At 43.8% G+C, this 20,211-nt stretch overlaps 1 protein-coding gene across 1 annotated transcript in view; it reads right to left on the bottom strand.

The window, feature by feature from the left end:
• gucy2ca (guanylate cyclase 2Ca) overlaps nt 1-15,794 on the bottom strand; it is a 27,017-nt gene extending 11,223 nt beyond the window's left edge. The window contains exons 1-19 of the mRNA XM_077007857.1: nt 15,247-15,794; nt 14,582-14,694; nt 11,431-11,498; nt 9,387-9,605; nt 9,012-9,130; nt 8,808-8,904; nt 8,261-8,360; nt 7,922-8,069; nt 6,604-6,686; nt 6,249-6,360; nt 5,938-6,034; nt 5,458-5,560; nt 4,602-4,664; nt 4,218-4,289; nt 2,404-2,508; nt 1,982-2,068; nt 1,716-1,848; nt 717-854; nt 223-311 (exon numbers count right to left, since the gene is read on the bottom strand). Of these exons, the coding sequence (XP_076863972.1) occupies nt 223-311; nt 717-854; nt 1,716-1,848; nt 1,982-2,068; nt 2,404-2,508; nt 4,218-4,289; nt 4,602-4,664; nt 5,458-5,560; nt 5,938-6,034; nt 6,249-6,360; nt 6,604-6,686; nt 7,922-8,069; nt 8,261-8,360; nt 8,808-8,904; nt 9,012-9,130; nt 9,387-9,605; nt 11,431-11,498; nt 14,582-14,694; nt 15,247-15,532 (2,232 nt within the window). The 5' untranslated portion in view covers nt 15,533-15,794. The remainder of the gene's footprint in view (nt 1-222; nt 312-716; nt 855-1,715; nt 1,849-1,981; nt 2,069-2,403; nt 2,509-4,217; nt 4,290-4,601; nt 4,665-5,457; nt 5,561-5,937; nt 6,035-6,248; nt 6,361-6,603; nt 6,687-7,921; nt 8,070-8,260; nt 8,361-8,807; nt 8,905-9,011; nt 9,131-9,386; nt 9,606-11,430; nt 11,499-14,581; nt 14,695-15,246) is intronic.
• Nucleotides 15,795-20,211: the final 4,417 nt, after the last annotated feature.

Here is a 20,211-nt window from a genome sequence, read left to right as displayed (position 1 = left end):
GTCATAGAAAAAATTTTCTTATGTAAGTGTAATGAAAAAAGAAACCCTACAAACAAAAATGATGATAATGAAGTGTGAAGATTGTGCTGAGTGTGTGGACTCCTGGATCAAGACTCAGGTGTGTTAGACCTGGGGCCAAAATTAGGAGGAGAGCAAATATCTTCCTCGACATGTAGGGACATGAATGGAGTGTTTGTGGATTAATGACCCCACACCCCCCACCTCTATTTCCTTCTCTCCAGCGGTCTCAAAGTTGAGATCAGGTCTAAAGACGACCGGTCCACTGGGACACTGCACTCTGTACAGCTTCTCTAGAGTGGCAGAAGAAAGAGAGAGTGAGAGATGCGTAGATGGAGAGAGAGTTTGAGGGGAAAACGCAAAGCAATATTGAACATATTGATATTGTCAGCACTTTAAACAGCAACTTTACATTTTTGAAATTCTAATGATCTATGACCATCCAGTCTACCCAGAAGACTAAGACTAGTACAGAACTGAAATCCTCTCTGTGCTGGACTCCCTATCAAATCATAATAAACATGATAAACATGTCTTGACAGCAGCTGTCCAGGAACATTGCGTTTCACTGTACCAATCACTGTTCAAACAGCACAAAATCAAACAAAATAGAAATATAACTAATGTTTTCTTTTATCGATATCATCAAAAGATATCAAAGCGGTCCAGTGAGTTATTCTGGGCGTGCTGCCTGTTACCTGCTACGTCAGTACAGCTCTCTGTGTAGAAGGGACACTCCCTCAGGAGGATCTCATGAGCTATGATGGCAAAACTGTACGCGTCTCCCTTCTGGGAGATACCCTGCACCCGCATGTGCTCTGGGGCTGTCCAAAGATCTGGGAGAGAGAGAGAGAGAGAGAGAGAGAGAGAGAGAGGGAGAGGGAGAGGGAGGGAGAGAGGGAGAGAGAGATGGAGAGGGAGGGAGGGTGTGTGTGTGTGAGAGAGAGAGAGAGAGAGAGAGAGAGGGAGAGAGAGAGGGAGAGGGAGGGAGAGAGGGAGAGGGAGGGAGGGTGTGTGTGTGAGAGAGAGTGAGGGAGTAGAGGGGAGAGAGAGAGAGAGAGAAGTGAGAAAGAGAGAGAGGGAGAGAGAGAAGTGAGAGAGAGAGAAGTGAGAGAGAGAGAGAAGTGAGAGAGAGGGAGAGAGAGAGAAAGAAGTGTGTGTGTGAGAGAAAGAGAGAGAGAGAGAGAGAGGTGAGAAAGAGAGGAGGGAGAGGGAGAGAGAGAGAGAGAGAAAGAAGTGTGAGAGAGAGAGAGGGAGAGAGAGAGAGAGAGAGAGAGAGAGAGAGAGGTGAGTGAGAGAGAGAGAGAGAGAAGTGAGAGAGAGGGAGAGAGAGAGAAAGAAGTGTGAGAGAGAGAGAGAGAGAGAGAGAGAGAAAATACCCTAAATGTTATCATATTTTATCTTATTTTATTAATGTTATTTGTTCTTTGTCAATGTTATTGTCATTGTTAACATTGCTGTAATGCTTTGGCAACACTGTACCCTATACAGTCATGCTAATAAAGCTATATTGAATTGAATTGAAATTGAGAAGTGAGTGAGGGAGAAAAGAGGGAAAAAGAGATCAAGATAGTTCATTTACAATGAAAACTTTCAGATCTATATTTATCTAATACTAAGTTGTAATGGTAGTTAAAATAATAATGAAAAAGATGGAGAAAGGTCACATAAGACATGAAGTTCACGTGGAGACAGACCTTTCCCCGGAATCAGGATGGTGTTGCATCCAAAGTCAGTGATTTTCACAACCATGCGGTTGTCCACAACACAGTTGGTGGATTTCAGTCTGCCATGAATCTCTATATTACTGGAGTGCAGGTAGGACATACCCTAATAGGACCACCAGGGGGAGACAAACACCAAAAGGCATATATTTATGACATAAGAGCTAAGCAGAGGTTGCCCTTTGTGCCAATGTATGGAGACCTTGTGTGATGCCTTTTCTCTAGACAAGTACACATACCTTTGCTATGTCGTACATGACAGAAATTTTAAACTCCAAGTCCATGAAGCTCTCGTTTGGATAGGAGATCTTATCGTTGAGGACGTACTGGCGCAAAGATCAAAATGTGCAGTAAGTACATTTTACAGTAAACTAAAAATCAGCTTCTTCTGCTGACAGCTGCTATGGCTGAATGCTTCTTTGTACACTGTAATGTGATTCTCTGAAGGTTTTACAGTTTGACTAATGAATAATCAGGAACTCCAGCCATTTGCCTGCACGTTCAATTGCATGTATATGCAAATGAGCTGGCCAGCAACACAACAGTGACATTTACTTTATGTAGCTGATGTGCAATGTAGCAAAACAGAGAGGCCAAAAAGTGTGAGAAAACGTGCATGTGTGTGTGTGTGTGTGTGTGTGTGTGTGTGTGTGTGTGTTACCCTGAGAGAACCTCTTTCGCAGAACTCAAATACTGCAAATACTCCATATTCATACTTCACTGTGCCGTAGAACTTGGTCAGGTTATAGTAATCAATCCGGAGCAACTGAAAGGACACACACACACACACACACACACACACACACACACACACACACACACACACACACACACACACACACACACACAGGAATAGAAAAACAGTGAGATTCTGTTACAAATATGTTCAACGGTGGAACACATCTCAGAGGCTTTGGCACACATCTGTGTGATGGTGTGGGTGTGTTCAGTGGAGTGTTCTGTGTGATGGTGTGGGTGTATTCAGTGGAGTGTTCTGTGTGATGGTGTGGGTGTGTTCAGTGGAGTGTTCTGTGTGGTGGGTTGAGTGTGTTTAGTGGAGTGTTCTGTGTGGTGGTGTTTGTGTGTTCACTGGAGTGTTCTGTGTGGTGGTGTGGGTGTGTTCAGTGGAGTGTTCTGTGTGGTGGTGTGTGTGTTCAGTGGAGTTGCAAAACACTAGGTAATGATACTGACTCCTGTAGTTTAGTAGTAGCCTGACTCAATGGTGTCTTGAATTCTGGCCTATCTGTACTATTTCCTAGGATGTATTCTGTGATCAGAAGCAAAGCACTTTGTAAGTCGCTCTGGATAAGAGCGTCTGCTAAATGCCGTAAATGTAAATGTAAATGTAAATGAGTGTTCTGTGTGATGGTGTGGGTGTGTTCAGGGGAGTGTTCTGTGTGATGGTGTGGGTGTGTTCAATGAAGTGTTCTGTGTGGTGGTGTGTGTGTGTTCAGTGGAGTGTTCTGTGTGGTGGTGTGTGTGTGTTCAGTGGAGTGTTCTGTGTGATGGTGTGGGTGTGTTCAGTGGAGTGTTCTGTGTGGTGGTGTGTGTGTTCAGTGGAGTGTTCTGTGTGATGGTGTGGGTGTGTTCAGTGGAGTGTTCTGTGTGGTGGTGTGTGTGTTCAGTGGAGTGTTCTGTGTGGTGGTGTGTGTGTGTTCAGTGGAGTGTTCTGTGTGATGGTGTGGGTGTGTTCAGTGGAGTGTTCTGTGTGGTGGTGTGTGTGTGTTCAGTGGAGTGTTCTGTGTGATGGTGTGGGTGTGTTCAGTGGAGTGTTCTGTGTGGTGGTGTGTGTGTGTTCAGTGGAGTGTTCTGTGTGGTGGTGTGTGTGTGTTCAGTGGAGTGTTCTGTGTGATGGTGTGGGTGTGTTCAGTGGGGTGTTCTGTGTGATGGTGTGGGTGTGTTCAGTGGAGTGTTCTGTGTGATGGTGTGGGTGTGTTCAGTGGAGTGTTCTGTGTGGTGGTGTGTGTGTGTTCAGTGGAGTGTTCTGTGTGGTGGTGTGTGTGTGTTCAGTGGAGTGTTCTGTGTGATGGTGTGGGTGTGTTCAGTGGGGTGTTCTGTGTGATGGTGTGGGTGTGTTCAGTGGAGTGTTCTGTGTGATGGTGTGGGTGTGTTCAGTGGAGTGTTCTGTGTGGTGGTGTGTGTGTGTTCAGTGGAGTGTTCTTTGTGGTGGTGTGGGTGTGTTCAGTGGAGTGTTCTGTGTGGTGGTGTGTGTGTTCAGTGGAGTGTTCTGTGTGGTGGTGTGTGTGTTCAGTGGAGTGTTCTGTGTGGTGATGTGTGTGTGTTCAGTGGAGTGTTCTGTGTGGTGGTGTGTGTGTTCAGTGGAGTGTTCTGTGTGGTGGTGTGTGTGTGTTCAGTGGAGTGTTCTGTGTGGTGGTGTGTGTGTGTTCAGTGGAGTGTTCTGTGTGGTGGTGTGTGTGTTCAGTGGAGTGTTGTATGAGCTAGTGTAAATGATCACACAGGTCGTGTTTTACTTACAGAGTTGAGTTCAATGCGCTGGCGCTCAGAGAAGGTTCCATCATTGTGCCTTAGTTCTTTAAGGATGACAGGCTGCAGAGATGATAGACAGACAGAGACACAGACAGGCAGAGATATAGACAGGCAAAGTGTTGATAGATAGACAATGGAGGGATTGATGATGGATGGATGGATGGATGGATGGAGATAGACACCAAAAGAGAGAAGAGACAAATAATTATGATTTACATTTGTTGAGGGTACAGAAGTGTCACACTGTCTAAGTCAAGTCTGATTGTGGCATCTGTCTGATTAATCTGTCTGATTGTTTATGGCTGCCACTCAACATTATTACTACATTGATACTGAATTATTAATGAAGAGAGAAAAGGGAGAGGTAGGAACCTTCTTGTCGTAGCGGCCCTTATGGATCTGATATGTGCTATCTCTCCTCTTATCTTCATCAATCTTATTAACACAAACAAAGCAAACAAAAGCATCATGGTTAATCGTCACACACATAACCAGTACAACCATTTGAAATACTAAGAGTTACAGACACACTAAGAGTTAGAAAGACACTACGAGTTAGAGACACACTAAGAGTTAGCGACACACTAAGAGTTAGAGACACAGTAAAAGTTACACACTAAGAGTTAGAGACACACTAAGATTTAGAGACACTAAGAGTTAGAGACACTAAGAGTTAGAGACACTACGAGTTAGAGACACACTAACAGTTAGAGACACTAAGAGTTAGTGACACACTAAGAGTTAGTGACACACTAAGAGTTAGAGACACAGTAAAAGTTACACACTAAGAGTTAGAGACACACTAAGAGTTAGAGACACTAAGAGTTAGAGACACTAAGAGTTAGAGAGACACTACGAGTTAGAGACACACTAACAGTTAGAGACACTAGACACTACGAGTTAGAGATACACTAAGAGTTGGAAACACTAAGAGTTAGAGACACTAAGAGTTAGAGACACACTAAGAGTTAGAGACACTAAGAGTTAGAGAGACACTAAAAGTTGGAGACACACTAAGAGAGACAAGAAGCAATCTGTCATTCCCCACTCCATGTATAGGTGGAAGAAATGTATTAGTAAGAGTTCTGGATTATTAGTATTTCACATCCATGAATCACTGTGGACCTGTATGTGTGTGTGTGTGTGTGTGTGTGTGTGTGTGTGTGTGTGTGTGTGTGTGTGTGTGTGTGTGTGTGTGTGTGTATGTGTGTGTGTGTGTTTGTGTTACTTTGAGAGAGATGAGGCTTGTTTCTTTGTTGTCTAGAGGAGTGATGAGGTCAGGATGTATATGGGACCATTTCTTCTGATAGTAGCGCTGTCTCCTATATTGTCTGAGAAACACCATCATACACACACACACATACACACACACAAGCACACAAACACACACACACACACACACACACACACATACATATGCAAACACACACATACACACACACACACAAGTCCACAGTGATTCATAGATGCATTTTTTTCAGATCACTGACATGTTTTCTTTTGAGAGGTGCTCTGTTATTCTCTGAGTGAACGTCTTTATGTTTTTTTTTAGACGTGTTAGGTATTACAAATTTATGGATAGTGCAACAATATCAGGATATATGTACATATAATGTATTCAAAAGTAAGAAATATACAGCTTTATAATATATGTACAACATAACCGTTATCAGTGGGGAAAGTCCAGTGTAGCACGTTTGTCTGTTACCTGTAGAACAGCAAAGCAACTGCAGTAACGAGCACCACGCTAATGGCCAGAACAATCATGATGATTAAGAACTCATTATGATCATTACGACCCGGTGCTGTAGGACCACACACACACACACACACACACACACACACACACACACACACACACACACACACACACATACACACACACACATACATAGATGTGTACACACACACACACACACACACACACACACAAGAAATACAGGAGGCTCTTAGCCCAGTTTCAGTTAAATATCTTAAATAATAAATTCAAATGAAAAGAAATGCAGACTGCAGTATTACCATTAGCGGGTTTGTCGTCAGGGAGACGGGAGCCCTCCCATGGCAGGTCAGGGTTGGTGTGGTTTGTCTCAGTGTAGTTGGTGGAGGTGTCAAACACAAACAAGGTCTTATACTACAGAAACGGAAAAAGAAAAGGTCAGAGGTCAAATAGAAGTCACGTGCCTGACACAAGGGGCTGTGATGTGGTGGTGATGTTGCTGTATCAGTAAAATGAGAGAGATTTCATGAATGCTTTTGGTCTAGCAGCAGAGCCAGAACAGTTTTGCTATTCATGTAAATATGATCTAGTGTGCTGCAAATGAGAAGCACATGTTGAGATGTTCAGATGTATAGCTGACTCAACTGGTAACCTGACCTGATATGTCTCAGATGTGTATATCAAGGAGAAATTCACGTCTCTGTCTCCATTCTCATCCAGTTTATAGTTCCCACCCATCCCTGGTGACACACAAGCACACTATACAGTCTCAACACAGGTACAGATACACACTCACTCCCCCCCCCCCCCCCACACACACACACACACTGCAATCACAGTCACTTTGAGGAAGAAGCTTTTGACCCAATTTTTGTGATGACCCGACCCCAATTTCAAATTTGACCCATAAAGAGAGAGACAGAGGGGGAGAGAGGGGGAGAGAGTGGGAGGGAGAGAGAGAGAGGGAGAAAGAGAGGAGGGGAAGAGGAAGAGAGATAGGACTGCATAGGCCCTGGGAGCCAATAGTTTTATAAATGTGACATCAGTACTTAAAGTTGACAGGCAGCCCAGCCTTAGCCTTAATTAAAAGCAACTTATGTGATTCCATACTTTCACCTGACCCATAATCCCACATGAACCCATACTCTCACCTGACCCATTCTCCCACAAGAACCCATACTCTCACCTGACCCATACTCCCACATGAACCCATACTCTCACCTGACCCATACTCCCACAAGAACCCATACTCTCACCTGACCCATACTCCCACATGAACCCATACTCCCACAAGAACCCATACTCTCACCTGACCCATACTCCCACAAGAACCCATACTCTCACCTGACCCATACTCCCACATGAACCCATACTCCCACAAGAACCCATACTCTCACCTGACCCATACTCCCACATGAACCCATACTCCCACAAGAACCCATACTCCCACATGAACCCATACTCCCACAAGAACCCATACTCCCACAAGAACCCATACTCTCACCTGACCCATACTCCCACATGAACCCATACTCTCACCTGACCCATACTCCCACAAGAACCCATACTCTCACCTGACCCATACTCCCACATGAACCCATACTCCCACAAGAACCCATACTCTCACCTGACCCATACTCCCACATGAACCCATACTTCCACATGAACCCATACTCTCACCTGATCCATACTCCCACATGAACCCATACTCCTATGTGAACCCTTTCTTTTACTCTTACATGAACCCATACTCCCATGTCAATCCTTACTCCCACGTGAACCCTTACCAATGCATGATCCCATACTCCTACGTGAACCCATACTCTCATGTGAACCGTTACTCCCTTATGAACTTAATCCCATGGGAACTCATGCTACTGTGTGAACCCATGTTCCTCTCAGCCTGGTCGTGCTACACCAGTGTGATTTAATCACAAAAGAAAAAAACAGGAAGTGGGGGTGATAATCATCCTACCATCAAAAGAGATGTTCCTAAAGGGGTTGTCATCAGCTGTGAGGTTGTGTTTGCCCTCTGACCCCTGGTTCGCAAGAAGCTTCTCCCTCATTACATGTCCAAAGAGCTTAACACCATCGTGGTATCCTGCAACGTAGTCGTTCATAGTCTGGTGGAAAATTCAGGAATAGAGCACAAAACACAGCTGACAGGAGGGCACATGTACAGGGAGTAACAACTGTAGTATAGTTGTTGTATAGTATATACACAAGCCTCCCCGAGCAACAGTGTGTGTGTGTGTGTGTGTGTGTGTGTGTGTGTGTGTGTGTGTGTGTGTGTGTGTGTGTGTGTGTGTCTTACACTGTTGTTGGTGATGTTATAGGTCCTCACACTGTGGACGGTCAACACCAGGACATTCCTCATATAATCAAATGATGACTCATTGATGTGATATCCATGACTGAGGATACAACACTGTAGTAAACACTTTAGTAAACACTGTAGTAAACACTTTAGTTAACACTGTAGTAAACACCTTGGTGGTGCGTGTCACCTGTGAGATGAATTTCCAATGTTGAATTTCAATGGCTAATTACAGTTCTGGGAATATTTTTAGTTATGGCAATAGTTCTGTTAACTCTCTCATATAGTTATGGGAATAGTTCTGTTAACTCTCTCATATAGTTATGGCAATAGTTCTGTTAACTCTCTCATATAGTTATGGGAATAGTTCTGTTAACTCTCTCATATAGTTATGGCAATAGTTCTGTTAACTCTCTCATATAGTTATGGCAATAGTTCTGTTAACTCTCTCATATAGTTATGGGAATAGTTCTGTTAACTCTCTCATATAGTTATGGGAATAGTTCTGTTATGGGAATAGTAGCCACAGAGTGGTAAATCTCACTTAAACAGGTCTATGAGGATGAAGACGACGTTGTTGTCCACAATTGTCTCGTTCTTTAGGCAGAGAACATCATTCGGGGATCCGCACAATATGAAAACTAGATACAAACAGCAAAGAAGGAGATATGACAAAGAAGGAGACAGAGAAGGAAGCAGCTGACGAGACGAGTGACCAGAGTGGAGTCCCGGGGACCTGCTGACTCACTGTTGCTGAGTCGTGTGTTATTGGAGAGCAGAGGGATGATCTCAATCCTGCTGCGCAAAACCTTCCTGTACGTCTCAGTGGCAAACTGAGCTGTGGCCGCGTCCAGGGCATTCAAATACCTGCAGCAGGAGAGAGATTCAGACACGTGCCTGTGTAGGTGTGTGTGTGTGTGTCTGTGTGTGTGTGTGTGTGTGTGTGTGTGTGTGTGTGTGTGTGTGTGTGTGTGTGTGTGCGCGTGTGTGTGTGTGTGTGTGCGCGCCAATGCAGTTTCAGAATTTGGAGATGAAAGAGAAGAGATATTGATGGAGAGACAGCGAGAGAGACAAAAGAGAGCGAATGAGAGAGATTCACAACACCAGATTGTGTCCTGTGTACCAGAAGCACTCCTCCGAGACGTCCGCAGTTTTGTAGACGTAGGCCGTGTCCCACTTTGGTTTGATGTCCGGCACGGCCGTGTTCCAGAAATGCACAAAGAAGTTTGAGACTTTCCGTGCTGGAGGGAGAAGACGTGTCAACTTGTCCTTAAAGTCACAAGACAGACCGAAACTTCCCGCAGATATGATAGGGATAGTCAGAATCAATCCCACATCCTGACTGAGGGAGAAACACACACACACACACACACACACACACACACACACACAGATGTGCTGTGTAACTCCTACATGAACACTTTTTACTCTTAATTACTTCTTGTATCCTTTAAACCACATCCTCAAAACTGGGGCCAGTCCATCACGCCGCAGCTGCTACCCAGTACACCAGTGTGCCTGTTCAGTTCCTGGGGAGTCTGGTCCAGAGAGTCGTGCCAAAGTTTATGTCTATTCATTTAAACTCACCATCCACTTCATTAGTAACTACCTTGGTCCTAGTGGACAATTTGTTACACCCATAGGTCCATAGGTACTTTCTAGGTGTTATAATTATGGACTACAGGCCAACTGTTGATGAAGTTTGTCTGCCTCTCTCTACATTGTTCCCCATTGGTCAGTTTCTAAGTACAGGGCCACTGCTGATTGGACATTGTTTGGGAGGTGGACCATTGAGACTGTGGCACACTACCAAACCCACCTCATGTTCAAAACCTTACCTGCAATAAACTTATTATTTTACTTGCTTTCCCATAACATTAATCTAATTTTCCATAAACCAGCATATGCTTGTAATAAACACTACCAAATCCCTCCATGATGTTTTGAATTTCAGGAAGCTGATTATTAAAGTTTGACCCACATCCCAGATGCCCTTCAGATTAGAAGAGTGTAATACTCTTTGGATTAACAAATGCTCACACAGATTAGCGAGTTTAATACTCTTTATATTAATAATCCCTCACACAGATTAGCAAGTTTAATACTCTTTATATTAATAATCCCTCACACAGATTAGCAAGTTTAATACTCTTTATATTAATAATCCCTCACACAGATTAGCGAGTTTAATACTCTTTATATTAATAATCCCTCACACAGATTAGCGAGTTTAATACTCTTTATATTAATAATAAAGTTCACACTGAACGCACTGCATCACACTCCTGCAGCTCCTTTACCAACAACTGGACATCGTTGGACATTTTACTTGATTTTCAGCATTTTCTCTTATTTGTTATTTTGCTTGTCTTAAAGGTAAGGCCTTATGTTACAAAACATAAAAATTACACAACAAAAATAAATAAATCAAAGTGCAACATACACAGACAGTCCGAGGCCATTACAGTAAAAGTTTGTTTTGATAATGAAACAGGAACTTACAGGGCCACTTGAAATACGCAATAGCAACACAGCGATCATTCACACGTCTGTGAATCCATAAAACCATCAGACGTTTTACGCCTTTACTCATCACTTTATGATCGCTGGGAAAGCAATTTAGGCACCAGATGAAATGCCACTGTGCCCCCCACACACAGTGGAGAGAGGGGGGCCACAGTGGTCCAGAGAAAAGGGGTCAAAGTGGTACATAGAGAGGGGCCACAATGGTTTATAGAGAGAGGGCCACAGTGGTCAATAGAGAGAGGGGGCCACAGTGGTCCATAGAGAGGGGGCCACAGTGGTCCATAGACAGAGGGGACCACAGTGGTACATAGAGAGGGGCCACAATGGTTTATAAAGAGAGGGCCACAGTGGTCAATAGAGAGAGGGGGCCACAGTGGTCCATAGAGAGGGGGCCACAGTGGTCAATAGAGAGAGGGGGCCACAGTGGTCCATAGAGAGGGGCCACAGTACGTTATAGAGAGACGGGGCCACAGTGGTCCATAGAGAGGGGCCACAGTACGTTATAGAGAGACGGGGCCACAGTGGTCCATAGAGAGGGGCCACAGTACGTTATAGAGAGACGGGGCCACAGTGGTCCATAGAGAGGGGCCACAGTACGTTATAGAGAGACGGGGCCACAGTGGTCCAGGTTGCATACTCACTCCACCAGCTGGAAGGTGGCGTAGGTGCAGGAGGGACCAAGCATGGCACAGCCCACCTCACTGGTGTTCTGGAGGGATAGAACAGCACAGATGATGGATGAATGAAAACGCTCCACACACTCCACACTCCTCACACACGCCTCACACACGCCCCACTCACGTCCCACACACGACACACACCCCCCTCACATCCCACACATACACCTGACACACAGCTCACACACACCCAACTCACATCCCACACATCACACACACCTCACACACCTCACACATACACCTGACACACACCCCACACACACCCCACTCACATCCCACACATACACCTCACACACACCCCACTCACATCCCACACATGACACACACCTCACACACACCCCACACACACACCTCACACACACCTCACACACACCCCACTCACATCCCACACACACACCTCACACACACCTCACACACACCCCACTCACATCCCACACACACACCTCACACACACCTCACACACACCCCACTCACATCCCACACATACACCTGACACACACCTGACACACACCTCACACACACCTCACACACACCCCACTCACATCCCACACATACACATCACACACACCTCACACACACCCCACTCACATCCCACACATCACACACACCTCACACACACCCCACTCACATCTCACACATACACCTGACACACACCTGACACACACCCCACTCACTTCCCACACATCACACACACCTCACACACACCCCACTCACATCCCACACATACACCTGACACACACCTGACACACGCACCACTCACGTCCCACACACGTCCCACACACACACACCACACAAACACGCCTCACACACCCACTATGGTTTTACTATGGTGTGCTGTAGTATAGTGTACTGTGTTGTAGTGTAGTATACTCTGGTGTGTAATGTAGTGTAGTGTACTGTGGTGTAGTGTGGTGGACTGTGGTTTGCATTAGTTTAGAATACTGTGGTTTAGTGTGGTAGACTGTGAGTTGCCGTAGTGTACTGTGGTGTAGTGTGGTGGACTGTTGGTTGCTGTAGTTTAGTATACTGTAGTGAAGTGTGGTGTAGTGTGATGGACTGTGATGTAGTGTGGTGGACTGTGATGGACTGTGGGTTGTTGTAGTATAGTGTACTATGGTGTATTGTGGTAGACTGTGGTGGATTGTGGTGCACTGTGGTGGACTGTGGTGCACTGTGTTGTAGTGTGGTGGACTCTAGTGTGGGTTGTTGTCATGTAGTGTACTGTGGTGTAGTGTGGTGTACAGTAATGTAGCATGGTGGACTGTGGTGTAGTGTGGTGGACTGTGGTGTAGTGTGGTTGACTGTGGTCTAGTGTAGTGTAATGTGCTGTAGGATGCTATACACTGTACACACTGTACTGTAGTGTAGTGTGTACTGTGCTGTAGTATGCTGTATGTACACTGTACTCTAGAGTAGTGTGTACTGTGATGTAGTATGCTGTACACTGTACTGTAGTGTAGTGTGTACTGTGATGTAGTATGCTGTACACTGTAGTGTAGTGTGTACTATGATGTAGTATGCTGTACACTGTACTGTGCTGTAGTGTGTACTGTGATGTAGTATGCTGTACACTGTACTGTAGTGTAGTGTGTACTGTGCTGTAGTATGCTGTATGTACACTGTACTCTAGTGTAGTGTGTACTGTGCTGTAGTATGCTGTATGTACACTGTACTCTAGTGTAGTGTGTACTGTGATGTAGTATGCTGTACACTGTACTGTAGTGTAGTGTGTACTATGATGTAGTATGCTGTACACTGTACTGTGCTGTAGTGTGTACTGTGATGTAGTATGCTGTACACTGTACTGTAGTGTAGTGTGTACTGTGATGTAGTATGCTGTACACTGTAGTGTAGTGTGTACTGTGATGTAGTATGCTGTACACTGTAGTGTAGTGTGTACTATGATGTAGTATGCTGTACACTGTACTGTAGTGTAGTGTGTACTGTGATGTAGTATGCTGTACACTGTACTGTAGTGTGTACTGTGATGTAGTATGCTGTACACTGTACTGTAGTGTGTACTGTGAGGTAGTATGCTGTACACTGTACTGTAGTGTGTACTGTGATGTAGTATGCTGTACACTGTACTGTAGTGTAGTGTGTACTGTGATGTAGTATGCTGTACACAGTACTGTAGTGTGTACTGTGATGTAGTATGCTGTACACTGTACTGTAGTGTGTACTGTGATGTAGTATGCTGTACACTGTACTGTAGTGTGTACTGTGATGTAGTATGCTGTACACTGTAGTGTAGTGTGTACTGTGATGTAGTATGCTGTACACTGTAGTGTAGTGTGTACTGTGATGTAGTATGCTGTACACTGTACTGTAGTGTGTACTGTGATGTAGTATGCTGTACACTGTACTGTAGTGTGTACTGTGATGTAGTATGCTGTACACTGTACTGTATTGTGTACTGTGATGTAGTAGGCTGTACACTGTAGTGTAGTGTGTACTGTGATGTAGTATGCTGTACACTGTACTGTAGTGTGTACTATGATGTAGTATGCTGTACACTGTACTGTACTGTAGTGTGTACTGTGAGGTAGTATGCTGTACACTGTACTGTAGTGTGTACTGTGATGTAGTATGCTGTACACTGTACTGTAGTGTGTACTGTGAGGTAGTATGCTGTACACTGTAGTGTAGTGTGTACTGTGATGTAGTATGCTGTACACTGTAGTGTAGTGTGTACTGTGATGTAGTATGCTGTACACTGTACTGTAGTGTGTACTGTGATGTAGTATGCTGTACACTGTAGTGTAGTGTGTACTGTGAGGTAGTATGCTGTACACTGTAGTGTAGTGTGTACTGTGATGTAGTATGCTGTACACTGTACTGTAGTGTAGTGTGTACTGTGATGTAGTATGCTGTACACAGTACTGTAGTGTGTACTGTGATGTAGTATGCTGTACACTGTAGTGTAGTGTGTACTGTGATGTAGTATGCTGTACACTGTACTGTAGTGTGTACTGTGATGTAGTATGCTGTACACTGTAGTGTAGTGTGTACTGTGAGGTAGTATGCTGTACACTGTAGTGTAGTGTGTACTGTGATGTAGTATGCTGTACACTGTACAGTGCTGTTCCAGTAGAGGAGCAGTGTCAGGACTCACGTGCAGTGATTTGAGGATCTCCACCCCCTCACAGGTGCTGCTCCCACACCCTCTCCGGCGGTAATACGTAGTGTTAAACCCACGGAAGTTTACTTTCATGGTGAAGTTGAGCCCTGTAGTGTAACAACATGCCATGCTAAACTTAGTTCAAGCTCATTTCTGAGACAGCCATGTTATGGTCATTAAAATATGGCTCACACAAATTAGAACACCAACTTGTCTTTCAAATACACCATTTCCAGTCAAAATAATAAGTAATAAGTAATAATAAGTGATTGATAAGGCACAGTAAATGCCCAGAAACACAGTAGCTAACATGCTAACACATATTCAGAGGTATTGTGTGTGTGTGTGTGCAGAGGTGTGTGTGTGTGTGTGTGTGTGTGTGTGTGTGTGTGTGTGTGTGTGTGTGTGTGTGTGTGTGTGTGTGTGTGTGTGTGTGTGTGTGTGTGTGTTCCTTTCCTTGTACATCTCTTTCAAATTTTATTTCAATTGTATGTTTATTTAGAATAAAATCTTACAATCCACATTTTTACCTTTCTGTTTTCTATTAGCGTTTCTTACTGTACAGAAGGAAAGAAAAACGATGTGATGTCTGGGTGTTATTTCCTTCCTCTATAATACCGACAGCTTACTTCCTAAGAAGCGAGTAAACTGGTACCCACCTTCTTTCTGATTAATTCGGTTTTCGTCCTCGATCGCTTCCTCCACGGCAGCCCGCACGAACCTCAGACTCCACAGCGCGTCTTCGTCCTCCAGCAGAACGATGTTCAGGGTCATGGAGGAATTCTTGCACTTCTCCGCATCGAAACCACCTGCGACCGCTACCAGCGCGCAGCAACAGCCGACCCAAAAGGCACTCCACATGTCTCGCAACGCAAAAATGTTATCCGCAATTACAAAAACAAAGGCAAACAAACCTAAAGTTGTTCTGTGTAAACATAAGCGCATTTCTCAAGTCATCCTTTTTTCCTTTGAAGAGAAAAAGCTGTAAGATCGTTGCACCAGCCAAGGTCAAAAATACACCACCTCCAACCTTCAGCCTATGCCAAACAGTCTCTGGGTAAAATGGTCCTGTTGCAGTGTCTCCGTTTCTTCACGTTTGGGTTTGTATGTAATGTCCTTGTGATGAGGTTCCCTTCTTCACATATTTCTCCAATGTGACTTTTTTACCTTTGACACCTGAGCAGGCTCTGACTGACGCGCGCGCTCAGGTAAGCTACCCAAAGCCCAGTTTTGAGCTCGTCTCGCGCGTTAATAAACAACTTACCTTAACCGAAACGTCACGAGGAGGAGTAATCTAATGGCAAAACACTGTTTTAAAAAGTTTTTAATTTTTTTTTTCCTCTGATGTTTTTATGGTTTAGCTAAGTCTCTAATTTTAGAATGAAAGTGAAAAGTCAGGACATAAAGACCTTAATATAAAGGCAGACGTTAAAACACGTCAGTTCAACATTTAAATGTTTTAAATTAGGATTCTTACAAAATCCTTAAGACATAGGATACTAACAAATAAATTCAAAATAAATATGTTCATTAGTCCGTCGATTTGCCCGTAGAATGTGCTGGACAACAGCAGTAAAAGGACCGGCAGAGAGAAACACACAGAGCAAAGGTCTGAAGGGCTGTAAACCTTTGAATGGCTGTGCGGCTTATAAATTAGTATGTTATAAAAGTGAACAGACTGGGACTATAAATCTGTTTGCCAGATGCTAAATAAAATTGTTTTGATGATTTTTTTCCCCCAATTGTCCGGACACACACCTTGTGGCTATTTAAGTCAAACCCATGGGTGAGTGTAAGGCAGTATTGATCAGGATTCAGGGGCAATATTGACAATATTGGCAATATTGTCACATAAATGGAACGTTGCTATTTATAGTATTTATAGTCAATCCACAAATGATATTAATGAGTAAGTCAGGAATCCCTAAAGCTGATGAGTCTTAAGACTCTCCACTCTAATCTATGCATCAAAAATAACAACAGCAAAAATTTTAAGGATTATCTAAATACGTTATAATAAAATATAACTACATTCTAAAAACATTCTAAGGACATTCTATGGAAATTACCAAAGTGGATTTTAGTCCACTTTGTCACTAGGTATTCAATGGCAGTGGCAAACAGTAGCAACCATGTAATTTCACCCCACTCCCACCAGTAGCCCAGTTATTTCTCTGTGTATATGTGGCCCAGATGGTACCATGGTAAATGGGTAAATGTGTAGAGATCAACTTATCTGTCTTTACACACACGTACACACACCTTTATGAACAGTGCAGTTGTTCTGTGATTTGTGAAGAGTATAGTAAATGTCCCTGTATGAGTCAGACGTGCATGAATGTTTTTGTTGTGTCAAACCTTTTACAGTCCTCTCAGCTTCGCCTACCAGGGCGTGTATGAATATGAGTGTTAGAAGCAGAGGGGAGGGGCATAGTTCCCATTAAACGTGCCTCACCCTACAGACACACACAAACATGAGCAGCCCACCTGCTTTGGAGGGCTGTGTGCAGGTGACAGATGGTGTTCAATGAGAGGCGTGATGTGTGCAGACACCTGTAAAGAGTGTTACTATCTAGAAATGGGGACCTTTGATGGTCCATAAAGTGTATATGTCACTACATATTACTCTCATTGTGGAAACAAATGCATTCACATGCGCGCACACACACACACACACACAATACATACAAACTCACAAATAGATGGATACATATTTTTAATGTCTGTAATTTCTATATGTTTCTAGAAGATTTATTTGTTTTGTTTAATTAGTTTGTTTATAAATACAGCTTGACTGGTCTGTCAGAGCCAGAAAAAACAGAAATGTACATAACACAGTCTCTCACCCTCTCTCTCTTTCACACACACACACACACACACACACACATTCAAACACACACACCAATTTACACACATTCAAACACATACACACACAGACGAGTTAATGATTACACAGTCTCACTTTTATCTCATTGCTCTTTCACACTATCACTTCTTATTAGCTGCATCTCTATTAGTCAGGTCTGTTATTGGTCATTTCATCTTATTTTTAGCAGGATCTCTATTAGTCAGGTCTGTCATTAGTCATTTCTTCTTATTTTTAGTAGGGTCTCTATTAGTCAAGTCTGTCATTTTCAGTCACTTCATTGTCCAGCTTAGATCTATGTCAGCTAAAACTCACCTGATTGGAAAAACATAAGATGCCCTTAACAACTAACATCTGAACTTGTTTCTTTCTATTTAAACACAGAGACCCATGACCATGTAGGGTCAATGTGGGGCAGTCTGGGGGCAGAGAGCTCAGGGGGTGAAGATCCAGGGAGCTGCTGCACGCACAGCATTACCTCCCAGTACAGACCTGACACCTCACTACAGACCTGATCTCCCACTATAGACCTGACCCCTCACAACAGACCTGATCTCCCAGTACATACCTGACCTCACACTACAGACCTGATCTCCCAGTACAGACCTGACACCTCACTACAGACCTGATCTCCCACTATAGACCTGACCCCTCACAACAGACCTGATCTCCCAGTACATACCTGACCTCACACTACAGACCTGATCTCCCAGTACAGACCTGACACCTCACTACAGACCTGACCTCCAAATCCAGACCTGGCCCCTCCCTACAGACCTGATCTCCCAGTACAGACCTGATCTCTCACTACAGACCTGACGTCGCAGTACAGACCTGACCTCCCACTAGATGCTGTGGGTTGTGACAATTGTCCACAGGGCTCCATTCTCACATAACTGGAAGAGTAACAACACGTTAATGGTGGCAGTAAATGAAACATGTATTTGTATAGAGTCCACACTAGCACCTCTATAGAAACATAGGCCTCAGAGGGAAATGGTCTTGAATGATAGAAAATGCATGACATTGGTCATTTAACATAATTATTTTGAAAACAGAAAAGTATTATTTTTTTGTTAAACAAGGCAACTTTTGTCTCTATCTTTAAACAAATCTTACAAACATTACTGTAATGTGAAAGGTCAACTGTGACCTACAGGAAAAGTCTCCTCAGAGATCAGCTGATGGGCTTTACTTTGATTCTGTATGTATGAGAGTGTGTGAGGCAGTGTGAGGGGACAGTAGTGTGAGGGAGTGTGAGGGGACAGTAGTGTGAGGGAGTGTGAGGGGACAGTAGTGTGAGGGATTGTGAGGGGGAGTGTGTGAGGGAGTGTGAGAGGGAGTGTGAGGGGACAGTAGTGTGAGGGAGTGTGAGAGGCAGTGTGAGGGGACAGTAGTGTGAGGGAGTGTGAGAGGACAGTAGTGTGAGGGAGTGTGAGGGGACCGTAGTGTGAGGGAGTGTGAGAGGACAGTAGTGTGAGGGAGTGTGAGGGGACAGTAGTGTAAGGGAGTGTGAGGGGGAGTGTGTGAGGGAGTGTGAGGGGGAGTGTGAGGGGACAGTAGTGTGAGGGAGTGTGAGAGGCAGTGTGAGGGGAAAGTAGTGTGAGGGAGTATGAGAGGACAGTAGTGTGAGGGAGTGTGAGGGGACAGTAGTGTGAGGGAGTGTGAGGGGGAGTGTGAGAGGCAGTGTGAGGGGACAGTAGTGTGAGGGAGTGTGAGAGGCAGTGTGAGGGGACAGTAGTTCTGCCCCCAGCAAATGACAACATGGACGAGTGTGTCTGTGTCTAACAACTGGATAATGAACACCATCCTACACAACCCTCTGGATGTGGTTAAACGTGTGGTTTGTATGTGGTGTAACACAGAATTATGTTATTACTTTTAATTACTATTAATTTACTAATACTATTACAATTAATCTTTTTTTGTAAATTATAGTACATGCCAAACATATTTCAGAGATATGTTACTTAAAAGGATAAAAAATAATGGTATAATAACTTTTTATTTATGTGTGACGAACACATAACTGTAATATAATTTCAGACAGCATTTAGTACATTAGTCACTGTACTTGTTTAAAGCAACTCCCTTCTTTTATGTACAAATTTCCCTGTCCTAACTATCCAGTGCACTTCGGTTTGATTTTCGTCTTTATAAGAACATGCTGCTGTAGTATATATATTCATAATTCTCTGTTATAGATTGTAAAAAAAATGCGGATGACCAATTTTCAATTATGCGGCACAACCACCAGAGGGCAGTGTAACGCTAAAATAAAAGCAAACAAACGCGCCCGGATAACTGGTTTTCAGGGTTGTCAGTTTGAGTGAACGAAATTGATAGGACGAGTTTTTTAGCACATAATCCAGAAAACAAATATTTTCTAAAATTCTTACAAAAAATGTAATTCACTGGCTCCATGTTGAGATTTCCTGGTGGAGGGCACACTTAACAGGCCTAAACAAGTTGAGTCTGGTCTAGGCACGTACTCTTTACAGCGCGTCTGTTTGGTCCACAAAGAATGATAATTAACTGAAGATTACTTTTTAAGGTACATCTCTAATACATGCTGTTCTTGGCGTAAGTGATTAAGTTTTTCGTGTTTTTAGGTGAAAGGTCAAGTCCACAGACCACAGTAACGCTGAGGTGTCGGAGGACGTTTTGGAAATGCAAATCACGTTAACGCCCCTTTTACCCACGTGATCAGAGACGCGGCTTCCTATTGGCTCTCACTATTTGCCTGGACAGTTGCGAA

This window comes from Brachyhypopomus gauderio, chromosome 6 (genome assembly GCF_052324685.1).
Source record: "Brachyhypopomus gauderio isolate BG-103 chromosome 6, BGAUD_0.2, whole genome shotgun sequence".
NCBI lineage: Eukaryota > Metazoa > Chordata > Actinopteri > Gymnotiformes > Hypopomidae > Brachyhypopomus > Brachyhypopomus gauderio.
The sequence above is the reverse complement of the archived record's forward strand: the minus strand, read 5'-3'. Positions and strand labels throughout refer to the sequence as shown.